The sequence below is a fragment of the Seriola lalandi genome, unplaced genomic scaffold (assembly GCF_002814215.2).
Source record: "Seriola lalandi dorsalis isolate HSWRI2012SDOR001 ecotype SW California unplaced genomic scaffold, Sedor1 jcf7180002054887, whole genome shotgun sequence".
Taxonomy (NCBI): Eukaryota; Metazoa; Chordata; class Actinopteri; order Carangiformes; family Carangidae; genus Seriola; species Seriola lalandi.
Window position 1 is genome coordinate 1,508,034 of NW_019525439.1, and position 22,743 is coordinate 1,530,776.

The window sequence follows — 22,743 nt, forward strand, 5'->3', positions numbered from 1 at the left end:
TATATCATCCTTCATCTGTCCGTTTGATCTAATCCATGTTCTCTTTCCACTCCCATTACCCTTCTTTCCTCTCCCATTGTTTTTTGTGCCATTTATACTGGACTTGTGTCAGAGTGGACAGGTGGTCTGTTTTTCTGGCCTATTGACTGCTATGACGAAGGCCGCTTTTCTTCTCCTCCTCTCTGTCCCTGGCTAGCAGAGCTAGTTATGCAGCCTATTGACCGATTGGCTGCCGGACCCATCGATCGCTAAGGTCGTACTGCTTGCTATTGACGAATGGTCGCACAATGCGCCCCCTCTCCCTTCTTGCATCATCCTCTCCCTCCGTTTTTTTTCATCCCTTGTATTTTCCTACTTTTCTCCCATCTCTCCGCCTTGCCTAATCTATTAGTCAACTTATTTCATCTCCAGTTCCCCCCACTCTACATCCATCCATCCATCCTTCTTTCTCCCTATTTCATCTATATGCGTTGCTGCTATCGTTTATCGATGCAGCAGAGATCGATGCTGAGGGTAATGGGTGATGGGCCTGCAGGGTGCTTGTAAAGGCTGTACGGGTCCACGGATGTGGTGCAGACATGACTTGGATGATAGAAAGGCAGAGTAAAGATGAATTTATGAAGGGTGAAGTGAGGTGGTGATGTCGCCCCAGGTAAAGAAGAGGAAGAGAGGGACAGGACAAGAAGAGAGGGTAGGGGGTGTGTCTGAGGGCAGCATGACAAGACAGAAGAAGATGAGAAAGCCGCTAGAGTGCTTACTCTATTTTGCCAACTTTGTCACCGAATCAAATGGAGGAGGTTAAAAAGGCCACTTGTAAGTTTTTTGCTATTGCTACGTAGCTAACATTAGCATTAACTGCTGGTTACTTCCCAGTCTTGAGGAAATGTGAGTTCAGCATCAAACGTCATTCCTTTACCCACCAAGAGCTGTCTCCAGTGATGGTAAGCAACACCAATGCTGACTCTTGTCTCTATCATGTCTTTTCATCTACTGAAGTTAGCATGCTAACCAGCTAGCCCCGGACCGTCTTGTCACTTTCCGATAGCAACTCACTGTGGCCTCCAATCTGCCCTGATCTGCTCAGAGGGTGAATCATAACCTCTTGTCTTGTAAATGCAATGATGGCCAAAGCTGCAAACACCACCACCGGCTCCCAGCAAGAAAACTTACAAATAGCCCCCTTTAGTATACCGCCACAGGTAGAAAGCTCTACACAAAGCCAATGGCCTTGATGACGTGAAGACATGTGCACCCACAGTACTGCTGGGTGATATATTAATATATTACTAATATTGTAAAGGGATGGTCTAGCACTTATAAAACTTAAAAGATTAGTTCATCCAAAACACAAAAATCATTATTCTCCCTTATCCCTGGGGATATGTTGCTATGCAGGTTAGTTTTTGATATTATTTGCTGAAATATTTATAGGTATGTAGGACTGGTATGCGTCTCTGAGATTTTTTGCTCCCAACCCAATTAAATGGAGGGGAATTAAATGTTGTTTGTGGTGCTGAAAATGTCAAAAGTAACAGGTTAAGGCGTGCACAGTCCTTACTGGAAACTAGGCAGAAAAAACTATTATGTAAACCGAGCCTTTAAAAATTTAAATTTCCAGTTGTTAGTAAATACTGCATTGGATTTAAGCGACCCAGAAGTCATTCTTTCTCAAATTCATTGTCACAGAATCGGGGGATGTGTTTGGATAATTTGTGGATTTGTTTTTAATATGTTCAGAAACATGGCATCAGTGGAGGACACGTTCTAAAAATAGGCTTAAGTATTAAGTTAAGTGGGCTTAAAGATGAGGATATCATCTCATTCTTGAATGTGAAATAATCCACTCTTACTGACATACTCAACAGATGGCTAATGCATATGTATTAACCCAGTTTAGCTGCTGCTTTTTCAAAACATTATACTGCTGTCAATGTCGTACGATAGAGGTTATTTGAAATGACTTGATGTGAGACTATTAGCGGATGGAAGGCGGCCCAGCAGCCTGCCCATGTGGAGCCAAATCTCTTTTACATTACTGCCCATAGAAGCAGGGGAGAGTTGGGGCGAGGCAAGATGTGAGTTTGAGAGCAAGGTGTGTGTATGTGTGTAAGTATGTGCTCTGTATATATGCATGCAAATATGTACCTATGTCCCCCCCCCCCTTTGGGAAACTGTCAATCATAGTGCTAAGTGCTGCAGGTCGTAGTGGGTGAGTGGAGGCACAAATAGCAATCATAACCAAGGAGGTTTTCTGATTCAAACACAGCTGGGGGATTGGTCATATATGGCCAGTAACAACCAGGACATGAGTGCTGGTCACATGGGGATGGACGGATATGAAACAAGTTTTGAAAGCAGAAAAAATGTGATTAATATCAACATCGTTATTAGGCATCCTGGTGGAAGCAAACATACACTCACATATTCGTTTTCTGTTTGCACAACTCCTTTTGAGGGGAAAAAAAAAACGTAAAAAGCAAGGACCAGAAGAAAATGTATGTAAACATGGAAAATTACAATAAAGCAACCAAGCCAGCTTAACCCTCCTTTGGCAGTTGATGTTCGCTGGCTTTTTAGTAAGAAGCTCCTCTGCAGAGTTTCTGAAGACAAACCAAGTATTACTGTCTGCTTGTCCTGTCCTACACAGTCTATGTGACAGCTGAACTATATTTTCCCTTATAATCCATACTGTATATCATGGTTTCCTCTGGCATCTGGCAGTGGAGCCCTGACTAGCCTGAAATGATACATCATGTGCTGGCCAAAACTCGTTTTCCTTTCCATCTTTATTTACACCCGACTTGTTGATATTGCTGCAGTTTGTTGTGTTAAAAAAAAAAAAAAAGAAGTTGAGTCTGACCTTAAACACCACCTCTGCCAATGCTGAAACTGTTTGGGTGAAAATTGCTGCTTGGCCCATGGTTATACAATACGTGTTTTAAAGCATTCATCTATCTATGAAGTTTTTTTGTTTTTTTTTAAGCCTAATTGTCTGTGAGACAGTGTGTTTGATGTGCCTGCTTTTCGGCGAGGGGATGGTGTGTTTTGTTTACCTCTGCACAGCAGGATGTTTGCTTTGCAGTGCACTTTGGGAAGATAGGAGGGAGAAACTGAATACTGTAATGGGCTCTGTGTGTGTGTGTGTGTGTGTGTGTGTGTGTGTGTGTGTGTGTGTGTGTGTGTGTGTGTGTGTGTCCGGGGTGGAAAGCAATAAGTATATAAGACAGAACATTGCATGGATTTGTAGCATGTCTGTGCACAGACTCTTTCTGTGTGTTTATTGTTGTGTATGCATGTTGACCCCCCCAGTCAGCAACACAGCAGGTACTACTCATTTCTTTCAGCTGTCAGTGAATAAAGGAGAGAACAGAATAGAGCAAAGCAGGGAGGGGTAGTGATGGTGGTGGTGGGGGTGAAAGAGACGAGGAGAGGTAAATGTAGAAGAAGACGACCTAATTTAATCTAAAGTGGTTCTCAAATTGAACCAGAGGGAAAACAAAGTCAGCACAAAACCTTGGAGCTCCTCTGCACTTATGTAACGCCTCTGCCCTCGCCTCCCCTCCCCTCCCTTCTCCTCTCCCCTCTCTCGCTTATGAATAAGAGAGAGGAAGGAATGGAGGGAACGAGGGAGGGACGGGGGCTAAATGGGAAAAGAGGAGGGCAGAAAGAGTGGAAAAAGGTGAACGCAGGTGAGCAGAAAAACGAGGGAATTGGGAGAGAGAATACAGGGAGATGTAGAGATTGTGGAGTGCTAGTGAGGAATGGAGAGGAGAGGTTAAAGCAGATGAGGGTGTTGTAAAGGAAGAACATGACAGGAGAACATGATAAAGAAAAAACGAAAAAGTTTCCCTTCTCTTTGCCGTGCACACTGCAGTCCTCTCTTTTTGCCTTCCCTGTCTCCCCGTGTTTTCCTTCGTTCTCTGTTGCACTGACATCAAACTATGAGGCCCCAGCCGGCTTTATTCAAGATAGTGGCCTGAATGAGTGTTCAGTTAAATAATGCAGTCTGCTGTCTGCCTGGCTGGCTGGACTGAGGAGAGACTAAGGGAGGAGATGGAGCAGGTAGTGGCACAGTGCAAAGATACAGACTTACATTATTTAGCAGCCATCTGAAAGGCTTGCAAGTAAGGCATTCCCAGAATTAAAACCAGGACTCTGCGCGTGTGTGTGTTTGTTTGTGTGTGTGGGAATCTAAACGCACACAGGCTAACACGTGCACAAAACACATACATATATCCGATAAATGCTGGCATTCCAAGTTTTGGAGCCCGATCATGCATGACATATGCTGATGCAGGTGCATTTATTATGCAGGCATAAACTCAGGTTATATTAATCTGTGGAAGTACATTTTAAAAATGTGTGTGTGTGTGTGTGTGTGTGTGTGTGTGTGTGTTTGCAGACATGAGTGGCCCCACATGCCACTTTTTGCTTCACGCTCTGTGTTTTTATGACATTTGAAACAGTCTTCTGCTCTCAAAAAGGTTAACACTCGAGCTTGTCACTGCAACAAGGGAATATAATTATGTGTTTGTGTGTGTGTGTGTGTGTGTGTGTGTGTGTGTGTGTGTGTGTGTGTGTGTGTTTATCCTTGCCAGAGAAAATTGTTGAGGGGAAAGTTTGCTGTGCTAAATCTGCCTTCAGTGACATTTTCAGTCAGTTTTCTTCATAACCTCTGAGATATACAGGCAAACATTTTTCATATTTTTTAATTTCACATGGACTGTAATAAAGCAATATTCTTTTTTTTGTGCAAAATTATCCAACACTTGTGTCTCCATACTATACGTACACATGCATACAAGAGTTTCTTCTTTATGAATAACTTCTAACTCAACTAGTTTCCATCCTCAGACAAGTCTGTATGAATCTGAGATGCAGTGAATATGTGCTCTCCTAGATCCGTGAACTCTGTGAGCTGTGAGCGTCCATGTTATGTATGCACATTAAAAGCTGCCTCACTGAGCTCTACACGTATGCGCACTTTACTGTTGATTGCCTTAACATCACAGAATTGTTATGTGGTATGCCTTAGTCCTTAAACAGGGCAATGCATATCATGACATATATATGTGCGGTTGCATAAGAGAGGAAATCTTGTTACCCAGTAAAAACACAGTGGGGATGACTACTTATAAGAATTCAAATGTTGAATGGTTGTTATTTGGGGAGAAAAAGAATGATGAGTGATGTTTACTAAATTAAGTTCAACTCAAGGCCTGTTGTTTCCCTAATGCCTCTTTCTATTGGCCTTGATGTACAGTAGAGTAAACATATTTTTTTGACACTTAGATGCTTTTAATTTGAAAAATGGGAAAATTTGAATTGTTTATTTGAAGTCAGCAAGGTTGCACCTTTTGACAACTGATTAATATTCAAATTGCGGGGCTGGGAAAGAGGGTTTAAAGTTGCTGTTGGCGACCATCACACCTTCAGCAGGAGGAGATGGCACAGCTGTTAACTGAGCTGTTTTGTGTTGGCTCCATGTTTCAAGTTTAGTCCACCGGATTACACGGCCGTTCATCTGAACATGATACCAAAGCAGTGTCTCTTAATAATGAGTCTCTATCGGCAGCTAGACCAAGAACCCAAAAACAGAGAGCTGAGTCATCCCGGACTGGTTGGAAACCTCCTTCTCTTGTTCTATATTTGACTTTTACGTATCTCTCTCTCGTCCATCCTTCCACTCTTTTCCATCTCATTTCTCTTTATGTCTTCCTTTCTATGTCTGCTCGAGTCTCTGTCACCAGCATGTTTGCCTGGCTGATTTCTGTCATGCAATATTCCAGCGTTTTATTTCTAGCACTTTGCTTTTAGAGCTGTGACTGTTCCTGAAGTGGTTTCTACATTTGTCCCTTCGCTTACCACTCTGTCCATCCCTTAAATAGTTCCTCTTGCACGGTCCATTCGTTCCTTTGAATAACTCATCCCTTTGCTAAAAAACCAAGGTTAAAGTGACTTGCCTGAACCTGAGCCCTGAGTCACGGAAGAAAGAAATCTAGTTTGGATTTTTATATGTCCTAAATGTAACCTGATACATTAATTGAGAAATGCATTTGCTTTAGAGGCAAATTTGACATTATTGTACTGCATCACTCCAGCTCTTTATTTTTTTATAAGTCAAGTCGTTGCTGTGAATGTCGCCTTGTTCTCCTTTGCAGAAGTTTGACTTTCAGCCGAGTTGCCAGTAAAGCACTGTTCTCCGGCCTGTACCTAGCAGCCACTCTGTCGTAACAATAAGACCTGACAGTGCTCTCACCGCCCTCACTATATCAATCCAGACAACCAATTACAACCTTTTACAAGACCCTGCAAATGAAAATAAGTCCCTTTGGCCTCTGGTCTCTCTATTTCTCTCCCTTTCACTGTCTTTTGCTCTGTCGAACGTTCGCCCTCTCAGCATGTTTCTTCTTTTCTATAATTCTCAACGCTTTTCCATGCGACTGTCTGGGAAAGATAAAGGAAGAAGAATCTATGTGCCTTGTGGCCTGGGAACATATTGTAATAAAAATGCCTTACAGGTGTGTATTTATGCAGTAGCAGCAGGTATAACCATAATGGCATCTCTTTTTCTTCCTTAGGTGCCTCACTCAACACGTCCTTCACATTTTTTCATTTTTAAGTCAGTCCTCACTCTTTGCCTCGATGTTGCTTTTTCCTCCTCTCTCATTTTTTTTTTTTCTTAAACACTCTTTGCTTTTCGCTGGCTCTCTGACTCAATCAATGACTCTTTTCTTTCTTTCCCTCAAGCACACAAAAAACATGCATACACACACACACACGCACACACACACACACACACACACACACACACACACACACACACACACACACAAGCTTTATTCCCTCTCCCGGAAGCGATTTGTCTTAACAGGTGGTCATTCAGATTCAAGACTGGCACTGCAGGAGAGGTAGAAAGACGGGGAAATGAGGAGGGGAAAACTGAGAAGTATGGGTAGAGCAAATGAGAAAGATAAGGTCGGAAAGGTTGAAAGTGATTTGAAAGAATTGATGTGCTGGGGATATAGTTGTGCCTTGTACCTTGTTCTGACAGTTGAGTTCACAGAGGTTGTTGATGTCTACATTAAGGTATTACTCTAGTAACAGTGGCTTTTGTGCAGTACCAGATTCAGCCTTCAGCTAAAGTTTCTTTGTTTATTTTCTTTTCGTGAAATATATTCTGTACTGTCATCGTGTGTTGCTGAAACCCTGGCTGGATCCTCGAGATAGGGCTCGGGTTAGTCTTGATGATTGCCGCATTCCTTTTTTCTGGTCTGCAAAAGTTGGTCAAATAAAATATTCAGTTTGTAACAGAAAAAGAGGAATTCTCACCGTCTACCATCTGTTTTTACACCTGCACACTGGTTTCTACTGTAGGTCAGCATGGATTTCAGGATTTTACCTTATGATGGGTTAGGGTTTTGTATTCTTCAGCTGCCTTCATTCCCATAGACTCCTGTCATGGTAAAACTTTGAGGTTGTGAAAACAAAAGATCATGCTCACCAGTAGAGCCGATAGTGCAGGGCTTAAGGTGCTGACTGTGAACCACAGCGTCCCGGGTTCCGTACCGGGGGGGGGCATATTTCATCATGGTTAAGTGTTACAGATCGTTATTCACAATCATTGACTCCACTGCAGTACTTTACTAATTGTATGCAGTTCTCAGTTAATGGTTAGTGTCACCTGCTGTCAGTAACATTTGTGTTGTCCTGTTGGTCTAGTGGTCTCAACACATGCCCTGGAAAACAGTAAGGTCACCTGCTCAAATCCGGCCTGTCGCCAAAAGCGTGTTCATCTCCCTGTTTCTGCCCACATGTTGTGAACTGTTGCAGTTTAAAAGTTGATATGCCATATCCTGTACTGCTTTTGCACTTTCCAAACTCAAATTCCTGCGACAAATATATAATTAATATAATAATTTCTTTTGAATATTATTGTCCTCTGCTAAAAGCTAAAAAACCTGAAACACCAAAAATTGGCAGGTGCGTTGCAAATTCCATCCAATACTCAGGCACATAAAACGACACTTGATGACCTTAAGGTGACGTTTTAATAATCAAATTTATGTTTTCGCAATTATCTCAAACAGCTTGAGCTAGAGTCAAAATTCTTTCATCACTTTAATCTAAAGTCACACCCATCAGTCTGCTTTTACACCTATTATCGCCGCTTACAATATACATTTTCTTAGTACTGCACTGCAGGACCATTAACACAAAAGTAGCTGCCACCAATTTTGGTCATCAAGTCACTGTAGAAGTCTTTCATCAAAACAAAAATACCAAACATTAGCTAATTATAGTGATGTGTATGAGAGTTCATAGTGCTTGTGTATGCATCATTGTGGTACAGATACTGAAAGCTGATAAGCAGGATGGAGAGGAATAGCACATATCTTCACTTTGAATAGTCCACAGAAAAAAAGGGCAATGCCGCACAATGCTGGGCAGCCTCCATTCTCACGGAAAAGACATTCCTGTGCACATTTCTCCAGCTGTTCAAATGTGAGAATTTTCTCTTTTTTCTATTTGTATATTTATTTATGTATATATATATATATATATATATAGTAAGTTAAATATTTATGTGACAGGCATTTTTCAGTACCATAAACTAATGATTAAGTTTTAAAAAAATTGACAATCCATAGTGAAAATAATCATCATTTGTAGTTTGTCCTGTATTATAGGTTATACTGGTTTATTTCAGGATGTCGTACAGATAAGAGACACATGCTTTGCACCATGAAAGCATTTAACCATTCATCCCATTGTCATGCATTGTGTAGGTAATCGTGTGGTGTCCTTTAATGAATGGAAAGCTCAGCCTCTTTACAGTATGTCACATTACTGAAGTTGAAAGTTTAATGACTGGTAAAAAGAGGGCTCCGTTGTTAGAGCCGCTATTATGGTCCCTGTGTGTGTGTGTGTGTGTGTGTGTGTGTGTGTGTGTGTGTGTGTGTGTGTGTGTGTCAGGGATAAAGAGTTGCCTGACACCATTTGTCTCGGACGGGGTGTGTGTGTGTGCTTGTTCCTGATTTGTGTGTGTGTGTGTCCGTATATACACAGCATTTATCTTTTATGTGCCTGTTTGTGTTTTTATGTGACACCTCATATCCCCATCCATTTATCCTTTTTTTTTTTTTTTTTTTATCTGCCCTGCAGCAGTATTACTGTATTGCTTTTTTTGAACTATATATTATCTTCCCTCCCACGTCTTTGAGCAGCAGGGTGGTGCAGCAAACAGGAAGATCATTCTTCATATGAAGTGCTGCGATTCAGGCCCCCCAAGTGTCATGTTCCCACCCTGCTTTAGGGTCCTCGAGCAACACTGTAAATCCCAATCAGCCTCAAGGGCGCTTCTGTATTTCTTTTTAGAGGGAAAGTGAGGAACCAGTTTGCCTCCTTGGGGATCAACAAACTACCCCCTGAAAAATCTCTCTGGTACAGGTCTACATACCTGTATAACTTTCTCATGTTACATTTGCAACATATTATTTCCTTCTTGTTTAAAATTGCTCTCAATTCTTCTTGTTATACCTCTTAGATGCCCACCCACATTTCCCTCCTACACCCATCTCTCAGGACAATTGACTTATTTTGTGGCAACTGTATATATAGTCATATTATCTGTATGTCACAGCTGTTTGTTTTTTCTTTTGGGTTAAATCTCAATTTATTATATAAGTTATATAATAAATTATATATAAGTAAAGTCTGACTCAAGTATGTAATCTGCCTAAGCAAATCTCAAGAAAGGCCTCAAGCTATACAGAAAAAGTCCAAGACAAGAATCAAATCATCAGGACAAGTCTAAGTCAAGTTTCAAGTCTCAAGAAAGCCAAAGCAAGTCTAAAGTTGTTAAGACAATTCTGTGTCAAGTCTCAACTTGTTTAGACAAGGTCAAGTCTTAAGTCTGTCCGGTCTTGAGTCTTTCAAAGTGAGTTTCGCGTCAGTGAGATGAGACTGAGTCAAACATCAAGTCTGTCAAGACTTATCCAGGTCAAATCTTAAAGCTGTAAAGATAAAAATAACTGAGTCAAACCTCAGGCCTTGACGGCAAGTCCAAGTCTGTCAAAATAGTCTCAAGCCAAAGCTCAGATCCTTGAGGTCAATGCCAAGCTAAGTCTAAAGTTGTAACAAATCTTCAAGTCTTTGAAGGAAAAACCAAGTCAAATTAAATTTTTTAATTTGCGAACTGCAAGACAAAATGCAAGTCCTTCAGACCTTTGAATGCTGATCATTAAAGTGACAAATTTTCATAGCTGTGATAATAAGTACTTGGCCTTAGAAGTGTGCTGTTCCTCTCAGCTGAGTAGTCGCACACAAACTTAATTCAAGCAGAAAGAACGAGAACCCTTAACCTTGGAAGCGCTTCAAAAAGGCCTTTGTGACAGAGCTGTCTTCATGTTTCCGTCTGCCATTATAAAGCAAAAAACTAGCAGTGCGAGAGCCGGCTATTCACTTGACAAGGGCCAAATTTTTGTGTTTGCCTCTTCCTCAGTGCACCAATAACCCACCCCCCCCTTTCTTTTGAATACTTGACCTGAGAGCCGTAGAGTACATCGCTCCCACAGCTGTCTCTTAACTCAGTGCTCGCTTTGTATCCGTCACTATATCTCACCCATGTGTTGTCAGCAAGGTTGAACAACTCAATTAATACATCACACAAGGCATTGAAAGATGAAAGAGTGGATGTGGTGAGAGAGGGGGGTGGGGTGGGGGGCGTAGAAAGAGCGGCTTACACTTGAGATACACTTTTAATGAAGCCTGTCACTGCCAAAACAAAGAGGAAAGCAAATCGAAATCCCTTAAAACTTCCACCTCCTACACACTTCATGCCTTCATGTATGTGCCCCGACACACTGCAGCAGCAACACTCGATATTAAAATCTGCAATTTGAAGTCGAGAGCTCCTGCTCTTTCCGCACGGCGTTCTGTAGCCTGAAAATCTTCATAAAGATCTCATTTCTAAGAGAACAACAACACGGAGGATGTTTTCTAACTCTAAAGTGCACGGAAAATTGCCTTTCAGAATTGCTGTTGTGCGCCAACTCTTGCATGTATCTTATCCAATCGAGTGGTTCCTGCAACCTGAGAGTTTTCTGTAGTGGATGGTTTGAATTTGAAAAGGCAGGCATCGAGATAGCCTCTGCTACACTTACTGGAGCAGGTTCTGGGCTTGGTTCTCTTGGTAATTGATCAAGTTGTTTATTTTTTCAACAACTTTTTTTTTGGAAAGGTTTCTAAAGTCTGTCAGAGTTTCTGATGAAAGCTCTTTGATGCTCTCCCTCCCTCTCCCACGTCTGTTCGTTTTTTAAATTCACATCAAACACAAGCAACTAAAAACTCTCAGTTCTTCCTCTTGCCTTCCATAAAGTGAATTCTCCGTACTTCTTAATCTCTCGTTGTAATATGGCTGAAGCAGAAAAGACTTGGTACTCTTTGTGCATAACCTGGGTTTTTCTATCGGTGATGAAAGTGGCCTTGAATAGGGCTGAGGACGGATATACAAAAAAAGGCAAAAATGCCTCACAGATCCACATTGTCCATATAATGACGGGCAATTATTTATGAAATAACCTTTGAAATGGGTGTTTAGTAGCTAATGTGTCATGCCTATTAGTCAGAGTCATGATGGGAGAGCTTTTGTTTCTTTGTCACATGTTCTTTCGTTAACTTTTTGGTGACCCTTCCGTCCCCCTTGCTTTGGCTCTCTCACTAAACTTTTTTTTTTTTTTTTGTCTTCCTCCTCTGTCTTTGTCTTATCTGTCTCTCCCTTCCTCCTGCCCCTAAAGGCCCATTAGTCTGTCTAACTAGGCTGTGATTATAGGGCTTATGTATTCAGTGTGTGATCATAGCCAACTTTGTCCTCTGTGTCTCTCTCTGACTGACTGACTGACTGACTGACTGCTCGCTAAGGCACACTGATCCCTCTGTGTATTACCCGGTGTATTCATTTGTTTGCACTTCATGTGCTCCTTTCTCCCTTCCTTTTCTTTTTTCTGTCTCTCTTGCCAACTCGACTTTTTATTTTTTTTGCGTTTCTCTCTTTCATGTTGGCTCTCTCGCTTCATTCTCCTCACCCTCCTCCGCTGATTATTTTCTCTCATCATCTCTCTCTCCTCCTCCCGCCTCAGCCTTCCTCTGTGTCTCTCCACCACCCTTGCCCTCTCCCACTCTAATCTCCTCCAAATGCCTCTATGTTATCAGCTAACCACAGAACCATGCTTTGGGCACCCGGCGGTGTTAACCCAAAAACAATAAAGTTAAGTGTTTAGTAAAGGATCTCTCAGGGTCCAGCAAGGCTTCTCCTGCTCCTCTAACCAAGGCGCTGATGTCTCCTTTTCAAGCATACCCAAAAAAAGAAGAACAGGCTATTCATAGTCATTGTCGTCTGAGGGTTTTGGCTATCCAAACTGTGTTGATACTGAATAGTGTGTCTTTTTTAATCTCAAACTGTATTTATGTAACCTTGTATTAATATTCTTCCCCTGAGCGGATGAGAGAAATGAATGGGATGGGAAAAAAAAAAAAGTAAAAGGACACCTCTTTAAAAAATACTTTCTGCTGCAAGTAATATACAGGGTTGTGTGAAAAGTTCAGCTAGTGTATTGACAGGTTTATTTTGACACTTGCAAGTGTAACATCAAACATTTTCCTTCGCTTTTGGTATCTCAGCACATCTTCCTGTCAGAGTGTGAGTCAGTAAGATTTTACAGGTCTGGAGTCGTCACACCTACAGCGTAGGTTTCTCCTCTTCGCTCACCAGGACGTCCATGTGCCCAGTTGTTAATGTTGACAAGGCCAAACATTTGTCATGTAGCAGCGGGTAAGAGATCAAAGTCAAACTTTTCAAGGATGCCAAAATTGCCTAGGATGAGGTGAAATGGTTACTCGTCAAGGAGTCTGCTGCCTACTCTAGATTGTGTTGCGCGGTGTTTTTCAACAGCCCTTACATGGCTCCTTATGTGGATGAAAGTCGAACAGAAAGCAAAAGTTGAAGCCATGTAGCACATTTAAGGACAAGAGGGAAAGTAGCACTTTTCAAGGATAGAAAAAAAAGTGGTGTTCTTCAAAGTGCTGGAAAAAAATGTCTGTCTGGATGTCAGACCTCTTATTGCCTCAAGGCTGTAGGTGTTAGGAATACTGCATGTAACTCTGTGTGTGTGTGTGTGTGTGTGTGTGTGTGTGTGTGTGTGTGTGTGTGTGTGTGTGTGTGTGTGTTAAGGAGGGGGGTCTTTTTAAGCAGAGAAACTTAAAGCGTGAGTAACTTTAACATCAGCAAAATCCTTTCAAAATGAGGCGATAATGGCAGCCCACCATATGTCACTACAGATGTTGATATTACATTATAGATGAAGATGAATGTGCTGATGATGGCTTTCTTGTATGCCTGCTGCATACTACTGAGTATCAAACATTAGCTGTTCTCACTCCGACTGTTCAAAGACGCCCTGACCACTGAACTGCGGCTCGTTGGTTTGCTTTTTCAACTTCGGCTTGAAAAGGGTGCAAAGTATTTTCTTCTCTGGCTCTTTGAAAGGCAGTAACTGTTACTGTAATCACTTTGCAGTGGTGGGAGAAGTATTCATTCAAAGTAGTAATACTACGATGTAACTGAATCCAAAGACAACTTTTATTGTTGCTTAATCTGATGATGATTTTTGACCAATCGTCCAAAACCTAGTCATACTGTAAAAAACAGCATCAAACACTCACATGATCTGAGAACCTGCAACTAGAGAATTTTTGGTTATTATCAGAATAGTTGTCACTCAACTTTAATTTGATTGACTGTTTAATTCATCCTTTTTTTTTTTTTTTACCTACTACTACTTACGGTATGTAGCTTCTCAGCTGGGGTTTTCAGCTTCTCTGTGTTTTCATATCAGTGTATTTTGAATGTTTTTCTTTTTGAAGAACATAACAAGCAATTTTTTACCATTATCTGACTATAGAATAAACTGTGAAAGGATTAATTGAAAAAACAACTATTGTCAGATGAATTAATCATGAAAAATCATGTCATATATAGAAAAAATGTACTTAAAATCACCAGTAATTATCATTGCTTGCTGATAAACTATAAACTATTAATATTTGTCTTCTATTTTGTCCAAATTGTTGTTTTTGCTTGTTTTTCTTTGTCAGCCTTTTATTCCTGTACCATTTTATACCTGTAAAGTCAGCCTGGTTTATGTTTATTTTTTAACTTATCAAAACATAAATAAGTAAGTAAAACTTGCACATTAAAAATCTTTAGGTCACAGCGTGTCTGTTTGTGTAGCTGATTTCTAAATAAGCTGCTGAGCACCCCTTTATTTCTGGTGTAGCTGTCCATGGTCCTGAAAACAGCTTCCTCTTGCTCCCTGTCCGTGGTACTGAAAGGAAAACTCACGCATAGACCTCAAACTCTTACCTATTGTGTTTTCTTTGCTGTGCTGTTGAGAGCTAAGTGAGAGTGTTCTTCCTCTCTAAGCTTGTTTTGAAAGCTCTGTGGTCCTGTTTAGTTTGCCGTCTCTGGAGTGTTGTTGTTTCTTTGTTTTGTTTTTTTCGTGATGGAGCCAGAGGATGATGGAAAGCTCTTTGTCCGGCTTAAGTCATCAACAGATGGTATTAATGCACTTATCAAAGCATACATTCACCCTTCTGACAAGCCTGCCTCAGTGCTAATGGCTTCCTGTCATTATTCCAAGTACAACACGTCATGTTGCACTAACAGTGTTCGACTTGTAAATTTTAGACCACTTTCTTTGAGTTAGTCTTTCCCCCGTTTTGTTGTCATGCAGACGAAAACCACTGTTGTCAAACTTTTTTATCTTGACAAGGTAGAATAAAAGCATTCAGCTGCTGTTGTGCCGCCTTAATTGACCTCTAACCTTATCCTTGTCTGTCTTTCTCTCCCCTTCCTCATCTGTTTCCTGCAGTGGTGCTGCTGAACTCTAAAGAGACTCAGGCTGAGCTGGGCTGGACGTCATATCCCCCCAATGGAGTAAGTTGCATTTCTCATTGTTCGCATGTTAATTTATTTGTCGGTACACATGCTTGTTCACACGAGGCTCCACAACACAGTTGCTGGCTAAACAGCTGGCCCAGACCACTCCTCTCCTCGTCTCCTGCTGTCTCTGTTCATGCCTTTTTTATTTTTCCTTCTTTAATTCATCCGCCCCCTTTTCTTTCTCACACCATGTGTTCACTTCTGTTCCCAGTCCACAGCTCATCATTATCATTAATCAATGGTGCTAATCCAGGCTAGGATACTGCGGTGTCCAAAGCGGAGCAGAGATATGTCGCCACAGATAAATGGTCCCCCTCTGTATCGATTGATTTGGTTTGTAAAAACCTTGGCACTAAGTTATGACTGTAAGACAAATACAGGCGCCCTTTTTAAAGAAGCTGCCACTGCCACAGCAGTTTGTCACCCACTTCCCACCTGGAGGTTGGCCTTTCCCCACCCACTCTCTCTCTCACACACACACACATACACACACAAACACACAAACACACACAGACACGTCCGTGTTATAAAAATAGCAGAGACAGAACACACTGCATCTGTTTGGTTTAGTCACCTTGGCAATAGAGTAGTTTATCACATTACCATCACATATAATCCATCTTCACTGTGTGTGTGTGTGTGTGTGTGCGTGATCCACATTCAGCTCACTTTCATTTCTATGAAATCGGAGTGTCTCAGTCATTCAAACAGTGACATGTTCATAATCTCTCACCTGTTGGACAAATTTGGCTTTACACTGGAAGTTTTCTCACGTCAAGTCAGTGAAGAAGTCAAAGACCCTTGATAGGTCATTGCTGTATTTTAGTTTGTCCTCACCCCTGACTAAGAGAAAATTTTTACACAACAATACAACAACCAATAATGACTTACAGTAAAGTATACCTTAAAGGAGCTATTTGTAAGTTTTGCTATTGCCACATAGCTCAATGATGGCTGAAGCTCTTGTTAAGCAACAATCACCACCCACTCCCTGCAAGAACCTATTATTGGCAACAGAGAAAACTTAACTCATGGTTTCATATGGAGTGAAGGGAAGAGATGCTTTGTGTTCTACTTCTGATATTTCACTTTAACAACTTTTGTCAGTAGATGAATCAATATTTATGAATCATACAAATCCAGACAGCACTTTTTTTCCATGTTAAGCTCGATCAATAAAATCAACAAATCAATATCAATAACAATCTGTTTTCTGTTTCTTTAACTCAGAGTCTCGATCACTACCAACATTTAACTATCAGTATTCCGATATTTTTTTATTGGACAAGTTGAGACACTCCATGCTTACACTGCATCACTTTTAGTACCACAGGTGTCAAAAGAAACTGTTTGACAAAACAACTAAGATCTGAGTCACAGTTTCAGCTGCGTCACTCAAGGCTGATGTGATGACTCAGCACATGCAATTTGTCATTTTCTCTGTCACATTATTAAAGAAACCGAGTGCCAATGATTTTTCAGACACCCACACATGCACTCGACAGATTATGTAATTAGACCCGAAGTGACGGTGTTCTTTCTTTCTCTATCCTTTGACTTTCTTTTTCATCATCTGTTGCCTCACACCTCCCTCAATTTACGTTGTTTCATGTCACTTCTTCTGTTTTTTTTTTTACTTTACTATTGACTCTCCTCCCATCTTTTTTTGCCATAACCTTCATCCCTTGTCTTTCTCTTATCTCATTGTCTTCTTTACACCTCCATATTTACTTCTCCTTGTTGTCCCTTTCTCTTCCTCTTTTCCTGCCCTCTTCTTCCCTCTCCAGTGGGAGGAGATAAGTGGTGTAGATGAGAAGTACAAGCCTATCCGGACGTACCAGGTGTGCAACGTGATGGAGCCCACGCAGCAGAACAACTGGCTGCAGACCGGCTGGGTGGCGCGCCGAGGCGGCCAGCGCATTTTCGTGGAGCTCCAGTTCACGCTGCGCGACTGCAACAGCATCCCTGGCGTTGCAGGTACCTGCAAAGAGACCTTCAACCTCCTCTACGTTGAGTCGGACAGGGACCTCGGGGGTGTGACCCGAGAGGACCGCTACACCAAAATCGACACCATTGCTGCTGATGAGAGCTTCACTCAGGGCGACCTCGGTGAGAGGAAGATGAAGCTGAACACGGAGGTGCGTGAGATCGGCCACCTCAACCGCAAGGGCTTCCACCTGGCGTTCCAGGACGTCGGCGCCTGCGTGGCCCTGGTGGCCGTGCGGGTGTACTACAAACGCTGCCTCGCCACCGTCCAGAACCTGGCAGTGTTCCCCGACACGGTGGCTGAGGCGGCCTTCGCCACGCTGGTAGAGGTGCGCGGCACCTGCGTCAACAACTCTGAAGTTGACACAGACAGCCCTCCCAGGATGCATTGCAGTGCTGAAGGGGAATGGCTGGTGCCCATTGGGAAGTGCAGCTGCAGCGCCGGCTACGAGGAGGGACACAGCAGCTGTGAAGGTAGGAAATTAAAAAACAGACGGTGGGATCTGTGGGTAGATGTTGTCCCTTTTATTCCCTCTGGGACTCCAAGGAAATAAAAGGAACAAGAAAGGGAGTTTGGAAAAAAGAGGAGAACGGAGGAACCAAATAAAAGAACAAGGAACAGAAGTGTTTCCAAAGCAGATGTTACGGTAGGAAGTTAATTTCACTACTTCAAGTACTGTTGAACAGTTTCCCTAGTTTGAGAGAGTGCTACAAAGAGAGAGAGAGAGAGAGAGAGAGAGAGAGAGAGAGAGAGAGAGAGAGAGACCACTGCAAAAATCGATCTTTTCAATTCAATTTTGTACATTTTGAGTCCTGAAAGGTGAATTTTCTTACAAAAATCTGTTTCCAGTATAATTCATCTTGGTTTATGAATTCAGTAGAAATGAGTGACAGTCTCTTGAAAGAAGACAAACTAGGACAAATGATTTCACCGCCAACACAATTTCTTTTTAACAAGTTGATTTGCATTGGGAACTTGAAATGATCTCAGCCACCTGACTGGACGAGACCCCCTTTGTTTTAAGAAAACAAGACTTTTTAGAACCTAATTTTTTAGATGAAAACAATTTAATAAGATGAAGATTTTTGCTGTGAAACCAAAGAGAGGGAGACAGATGAAGGAAAATATGGATAAACAGAATATGGAGAGAGGAGCTAGAAATGAGAAGTGAGGCTAGAGATTTACACTAGAGAGCAGAGAAGAGCAGATTAAAGAACACAAAGAAGATGATCCATATGAAAAGAGACACTGGAGATGTGTAGATACCGACAGATACTGTCAAAATGTAGGAGAATTGTGAGGAATGATTTCACATGAGCAAGAAAGGAGAGAGGGAATCAAAAAAGAAGCTGCGTTAACAAGTGTTCAGACAAGGAGGAGGACACAGAGTGCAGACAATGGAAGAACAGAAAGGCCTCTCAGTCAATTTCAGTCCATACCTGCTTTTGTTCATCTCACAGTGACATCGATGAGTATCAGCGATGTCAGATTGTGTCACGTGTGTGTCCAAAGAGTGATGTCACACATATCGACATGTGAGGTGTGGTGTGTGAGGCGGAAGGCTGCACAATCTGAAGGGCTTTGTGTGTGTGTGTGTGTGTGTGTGTGTGTGTGTGTGTGTGTGTGTGTGTGTGAACACAATGACTAATGTACTTTTTCTTCAGAGGGCTGTCTCCCTTTGAGTTTAACACCACAGCCTCTCCTCTCACATTTACATGTAGCCTGGATGGCCTACACACACACACACACACACACACACACACACACACAAACACTTACACTTACACCGGTGGGTGGCGTGGGGTGTTGCGCTCTGACGCAAACACATTCGGACAGTATTGGAATCTTTTGTCACAACCCATTGCTCATACAGCAGCAGCAGTTTGATCGCCTGACTGTTGCTGTTAGCTTTCACACCCCATCTTGCATTGTTGTGCAACGCAACGTGGGTGTTGGAGTCCACGGACGGCAGAATGTGCGCGTTGCAATGGAAGGGAAATTTTAGTAGGAGTGCTGAGCTCATAGTGAGCTCATGCTGTTCTGGTCGATGTTTGCAATTTGATTGCTACTCTTGGAAATTGAGTTCCGTTTTGTTTGACGTGTGTGACTTACAGCGTGTGCATTGCTAACGTTTTTCACTTTGAACCCATTGTGACAGTGAATGTTAAGATCAGACAAGAAAATAAGAGATGGATTAAAACTGCTGTTCACTCCAGTAATTAAATTTAGAGAGAGCAGGAATGAGGGCAGAAGAAGACAGAAAAGAAAATCAGTCAGCAAAGGAAAAGAAGGTCTTCGGTAGAACTTTGATAATAATATAAAGTCATAGAGGTAAGGAGTCTAAGTGGAAATTGAGGGTTTGCATGCACATGGTATTTATGGAAGTAGAGTTAGAGACAACAAACAAGTAAGAGGTAAAGGCTGCGGAAGAGACGGTTCAGAGGAAGAAACTGTCTCTTTTAAACTACCAGATCTCCTTTTAAATGTAGAGAAGATAAGAAAAGAAAAAGTTAGTAGATGCAGCTACACTGCCAACAAGCCATGCAGAACATTTGCTCTGCTGCAGAATTGGAGTGTTTGACAGTTGGAGATAAGCACTGGTCATTGATATTGGCAGCCAATCTGTGTGCAACACAAAATACGTGTTTATTGACCTGCTTTTTCGTAATAACCAGAAATGCTGTAATAAAAGCTGAGCTGAAGGAAAATCTGATGAGCAGACAAACTAATAGAGACACTGAGGAGAATGTAACAATGAGCTACAGGCAAAGTCAGGAAGCACAGAGATAAGGAGACTTCCAGCGGTGACAGGAGACATTCAGAAGGAAAGGCAGGAGTAAAGGGAATACGGGACAGGCCAGGCATGTTGCCAGAGGAGAGAGTGAGCGGACAAGGATGGTGAAGTCCAGTGACAGTGCCAATGAAGACAGGAAGCCCAGAGAGAGAGGGAGAAAAAGAGAGAGAGAGAAGAGAGAGAGAGATCTCATACCGTATCTTTGCTGCTCGGATGCAGTTTAGCGAGTAACGGTGTGGTCTCAGGGTGCCAGGGCCTGTCTTTGTCTCTCTCTCTCTCTCTCTCTCTCTATCTCTCACTTACACACACACACACATTCACACACACTCACACGCACTTCCCCTATAGTGCCTCATTTCTCAGTTCAGCCGTAATAGTATGAATATGCAGTGCCAACCCTCGACATCTCCCACTGCACCAGAGCTATTGATCAGCCGTAATGCTCCACTAAACTGAGGAATTGCGCTGGGACTGCTCATACACACATATAGTAAAGGACACACATATTCAGTAGCACTCTGTGGTGTCTGCGCAGCACACACACACACACCGACACACACGAACACACACAAACGGTTTGATTTCACTCTGTGTGTGTGGAACACGGAAACTGCATCGAGAGAAATGGTTAGTGAAATTACAGCAGTGTGCTTGTTTGTGTGTGTATGTCTCACAATCACGCTCATGCACGTGTGCTTGGAGGACATGCATGGCTGACTGCTGTGAAACATAATGTAATGAATGCAAAGCAGGCAATCGTGGCGTATACATAACAGTGACGTTACTAATCTCTGCGTGTGTTTGTGTACAGTTCTGTGCAGGTTCTGTAACTACTGTACGTCTTATTTACTCCTGGGTCTAATTGTGCAACTGAGCGAGTGCAAATGCACTAAGTGTCTCCATGCAGGTCAATAATATTGAATAGCCAGTCAGGAGCCACTGATAATGGTGTAAGCAGATAGTGTTGCGCAGTAGAGGAGAGGATTATTACCTCAGTAGCTCAGATTATTGTATCTGTTGTCATAGTGTACTTTTTTCTAACCTTTTCTGCAGTTTTAATGCTGATACAGGAATAACTAAATTGCTGACTAACTGGAAAGTGAACCTTAATTAACACAGCAAATAGCCCACATGTTTATGTAACGCAGCCAGGCGATGCATGCGTTTGCTTATCATAGTTCAGATTTTATCTTTGGGCATGATAACTGAATTACTTTCAAATTGTAGAAAAGCTGAAGCAAGAAAATGCATGTCATATCAGAATATTCTCTTTGCTTTTGTCTCTTTAAACTGAGTTACGACAAAAAAAAAAAAACTATAGAAAGAATAAATGAATGAACGAGAGAAAATCCTGGCGTCTAAAGTGAAAGAGAAACACTTAATCCCCAGTTGCTGAGAAGCCTGGAAGACTGTGGTGGCGCAGCTTCTGGTCGTGCATGTGAGGATATGATTGAAAATTAGCATATGTGCCCAGTCAGCTTCCTATCGTGTAATAAAGGTGTAAAAAGAATTAAGGAGCAGAACAGTGAGAGGTGATATTGTGTAGAAACCATCCTTCACTTGAGCTCTCTTCAGTCAGGAGGACTTGCAAGTGCACGCACAGCGTAGTTGGACCCTGCGTGCATTCACAAATTCGCACTGCATGTACTTCACGGTGATGAGCACACACACACACACACACACACACACACACACACACACACACACACACATACACACATACATTCTCCACTCTCATTATGAAAAGCCACGAGCAGGAACAGACCTAGGGGGAAAAAAATAAATTATGTAATAATTCACCTTTCAAATACACATGTTTCATGTGCATGTGTATTCTCTGTGTTGTTGCTGCGTGTGTTTCTGTCACACTCATGAGCTCCATCCTGCTCTAATTAAGGCAGGCTGCTCTTTCTATATAATTACTGAGTGTGTCGCGTGCCTTCAGCAGATTCTCTTATTATCTCTGTTGTTTGCTGCTCCACAATCCGGCTCCCGGCACATTCACCACCCAGCTATTCCGTTCTATTGCTCTCCCGCCCTCTGTAATTTACAAAACGCCTTACTGCCCCCCCCCATCCCCATCCCCGCTTCTTCATTTCCCTTCACCACCCCCCCCACACACACACACACGCACACACACCCCATGCCCTCCCCACGCTGCCAGAGAAGTGTGCACTTAATTTCTATCCCACTGATCTCAATGGTGCTTTAACTTCCTCTACCTCCTCATCCCCCCCCCCTTTTATTTTACACTCCTTTCCCTCTCCTTTGCTTTTCAGTCTTTGTGTCCCTGTTTTCTTTTCAATGTTCTCTCTAACATGCTGTGTCTGTCTCTCCGCCCCTCTCTCCCTGCCCCCCTGTGGGGACCATGTGGTAGGGTGAGATGGGGTGAGGCAGGGTGAGTCAGGTTAACAGGCTGAAATCTGCTGGAGAAGCTTGGAGATTTATCTGATGTGTGTGTGTGTGTGAAAGAGAGAGAGAGAGAGAGTGTGTGACAGAGAGGGAGAGAGAGGGTAAGGGAAAAAGTGTATGTGTGTGCGCGCGCATTCGTGTGTGCTCAAAATCTGGCACCAGTGCCCAATCATATGTTTCTGAAGTCACTCCCTCTGTTGCGCTCATCTTCCCCTCTGTCTGTTGTCACTTCTTGTCATGTCCTCATCGACCCTCCCCGACTCTTTTTGTCTCAGACACGAGTCTATTTCATTTTTCCTCTTTGACTTTTATTTTCTTGAGCCTTCTCCTCCTCCTGCTTCCCTCCAACTGATTTGTGCCTTTATACTGCCTCTCAGAGCCGCTATCACTTACCACCCCCTCTTTCCTTCTCCTTGCCTTTGACTCCTCTTTCATTCCCCTTCTCTCTTTTATCAGACTTTTTTTTTTTTTTTTTACCACTTCTCTTTAGCTCTCTCTGGCTCTGCGCCACCCCTTCCCATCTGGTCCTTCCTTCCTCCCTCCCTCCCT

General features: G+C 42.4%; 1 protein-coding gene across 1 annotated transcript in view; it reads left to right on the forward strand.

The window, feature by feature from the left end:
• Positions 1-22,743, forward strand: part of epha10 (EPH receptor A10) — a 150,408-nt gene that overhangs the window by 21,090 nt on the left and 106,575 nt on the right. The window contains exons 2-3 of the mRNA XM_087180061.1: positions 14,931-14,995; positions 16,789-17,461. Of these exons, the coding sequence (XP_087036187.1) occupies positions 14,931-14,995; positions 16,789-17,461 (738 nt within the window). The remainder of the gene's footprint in view (positions 1-14,930; positions 14,996-16,788; positions 17,462-22,743) is intronic.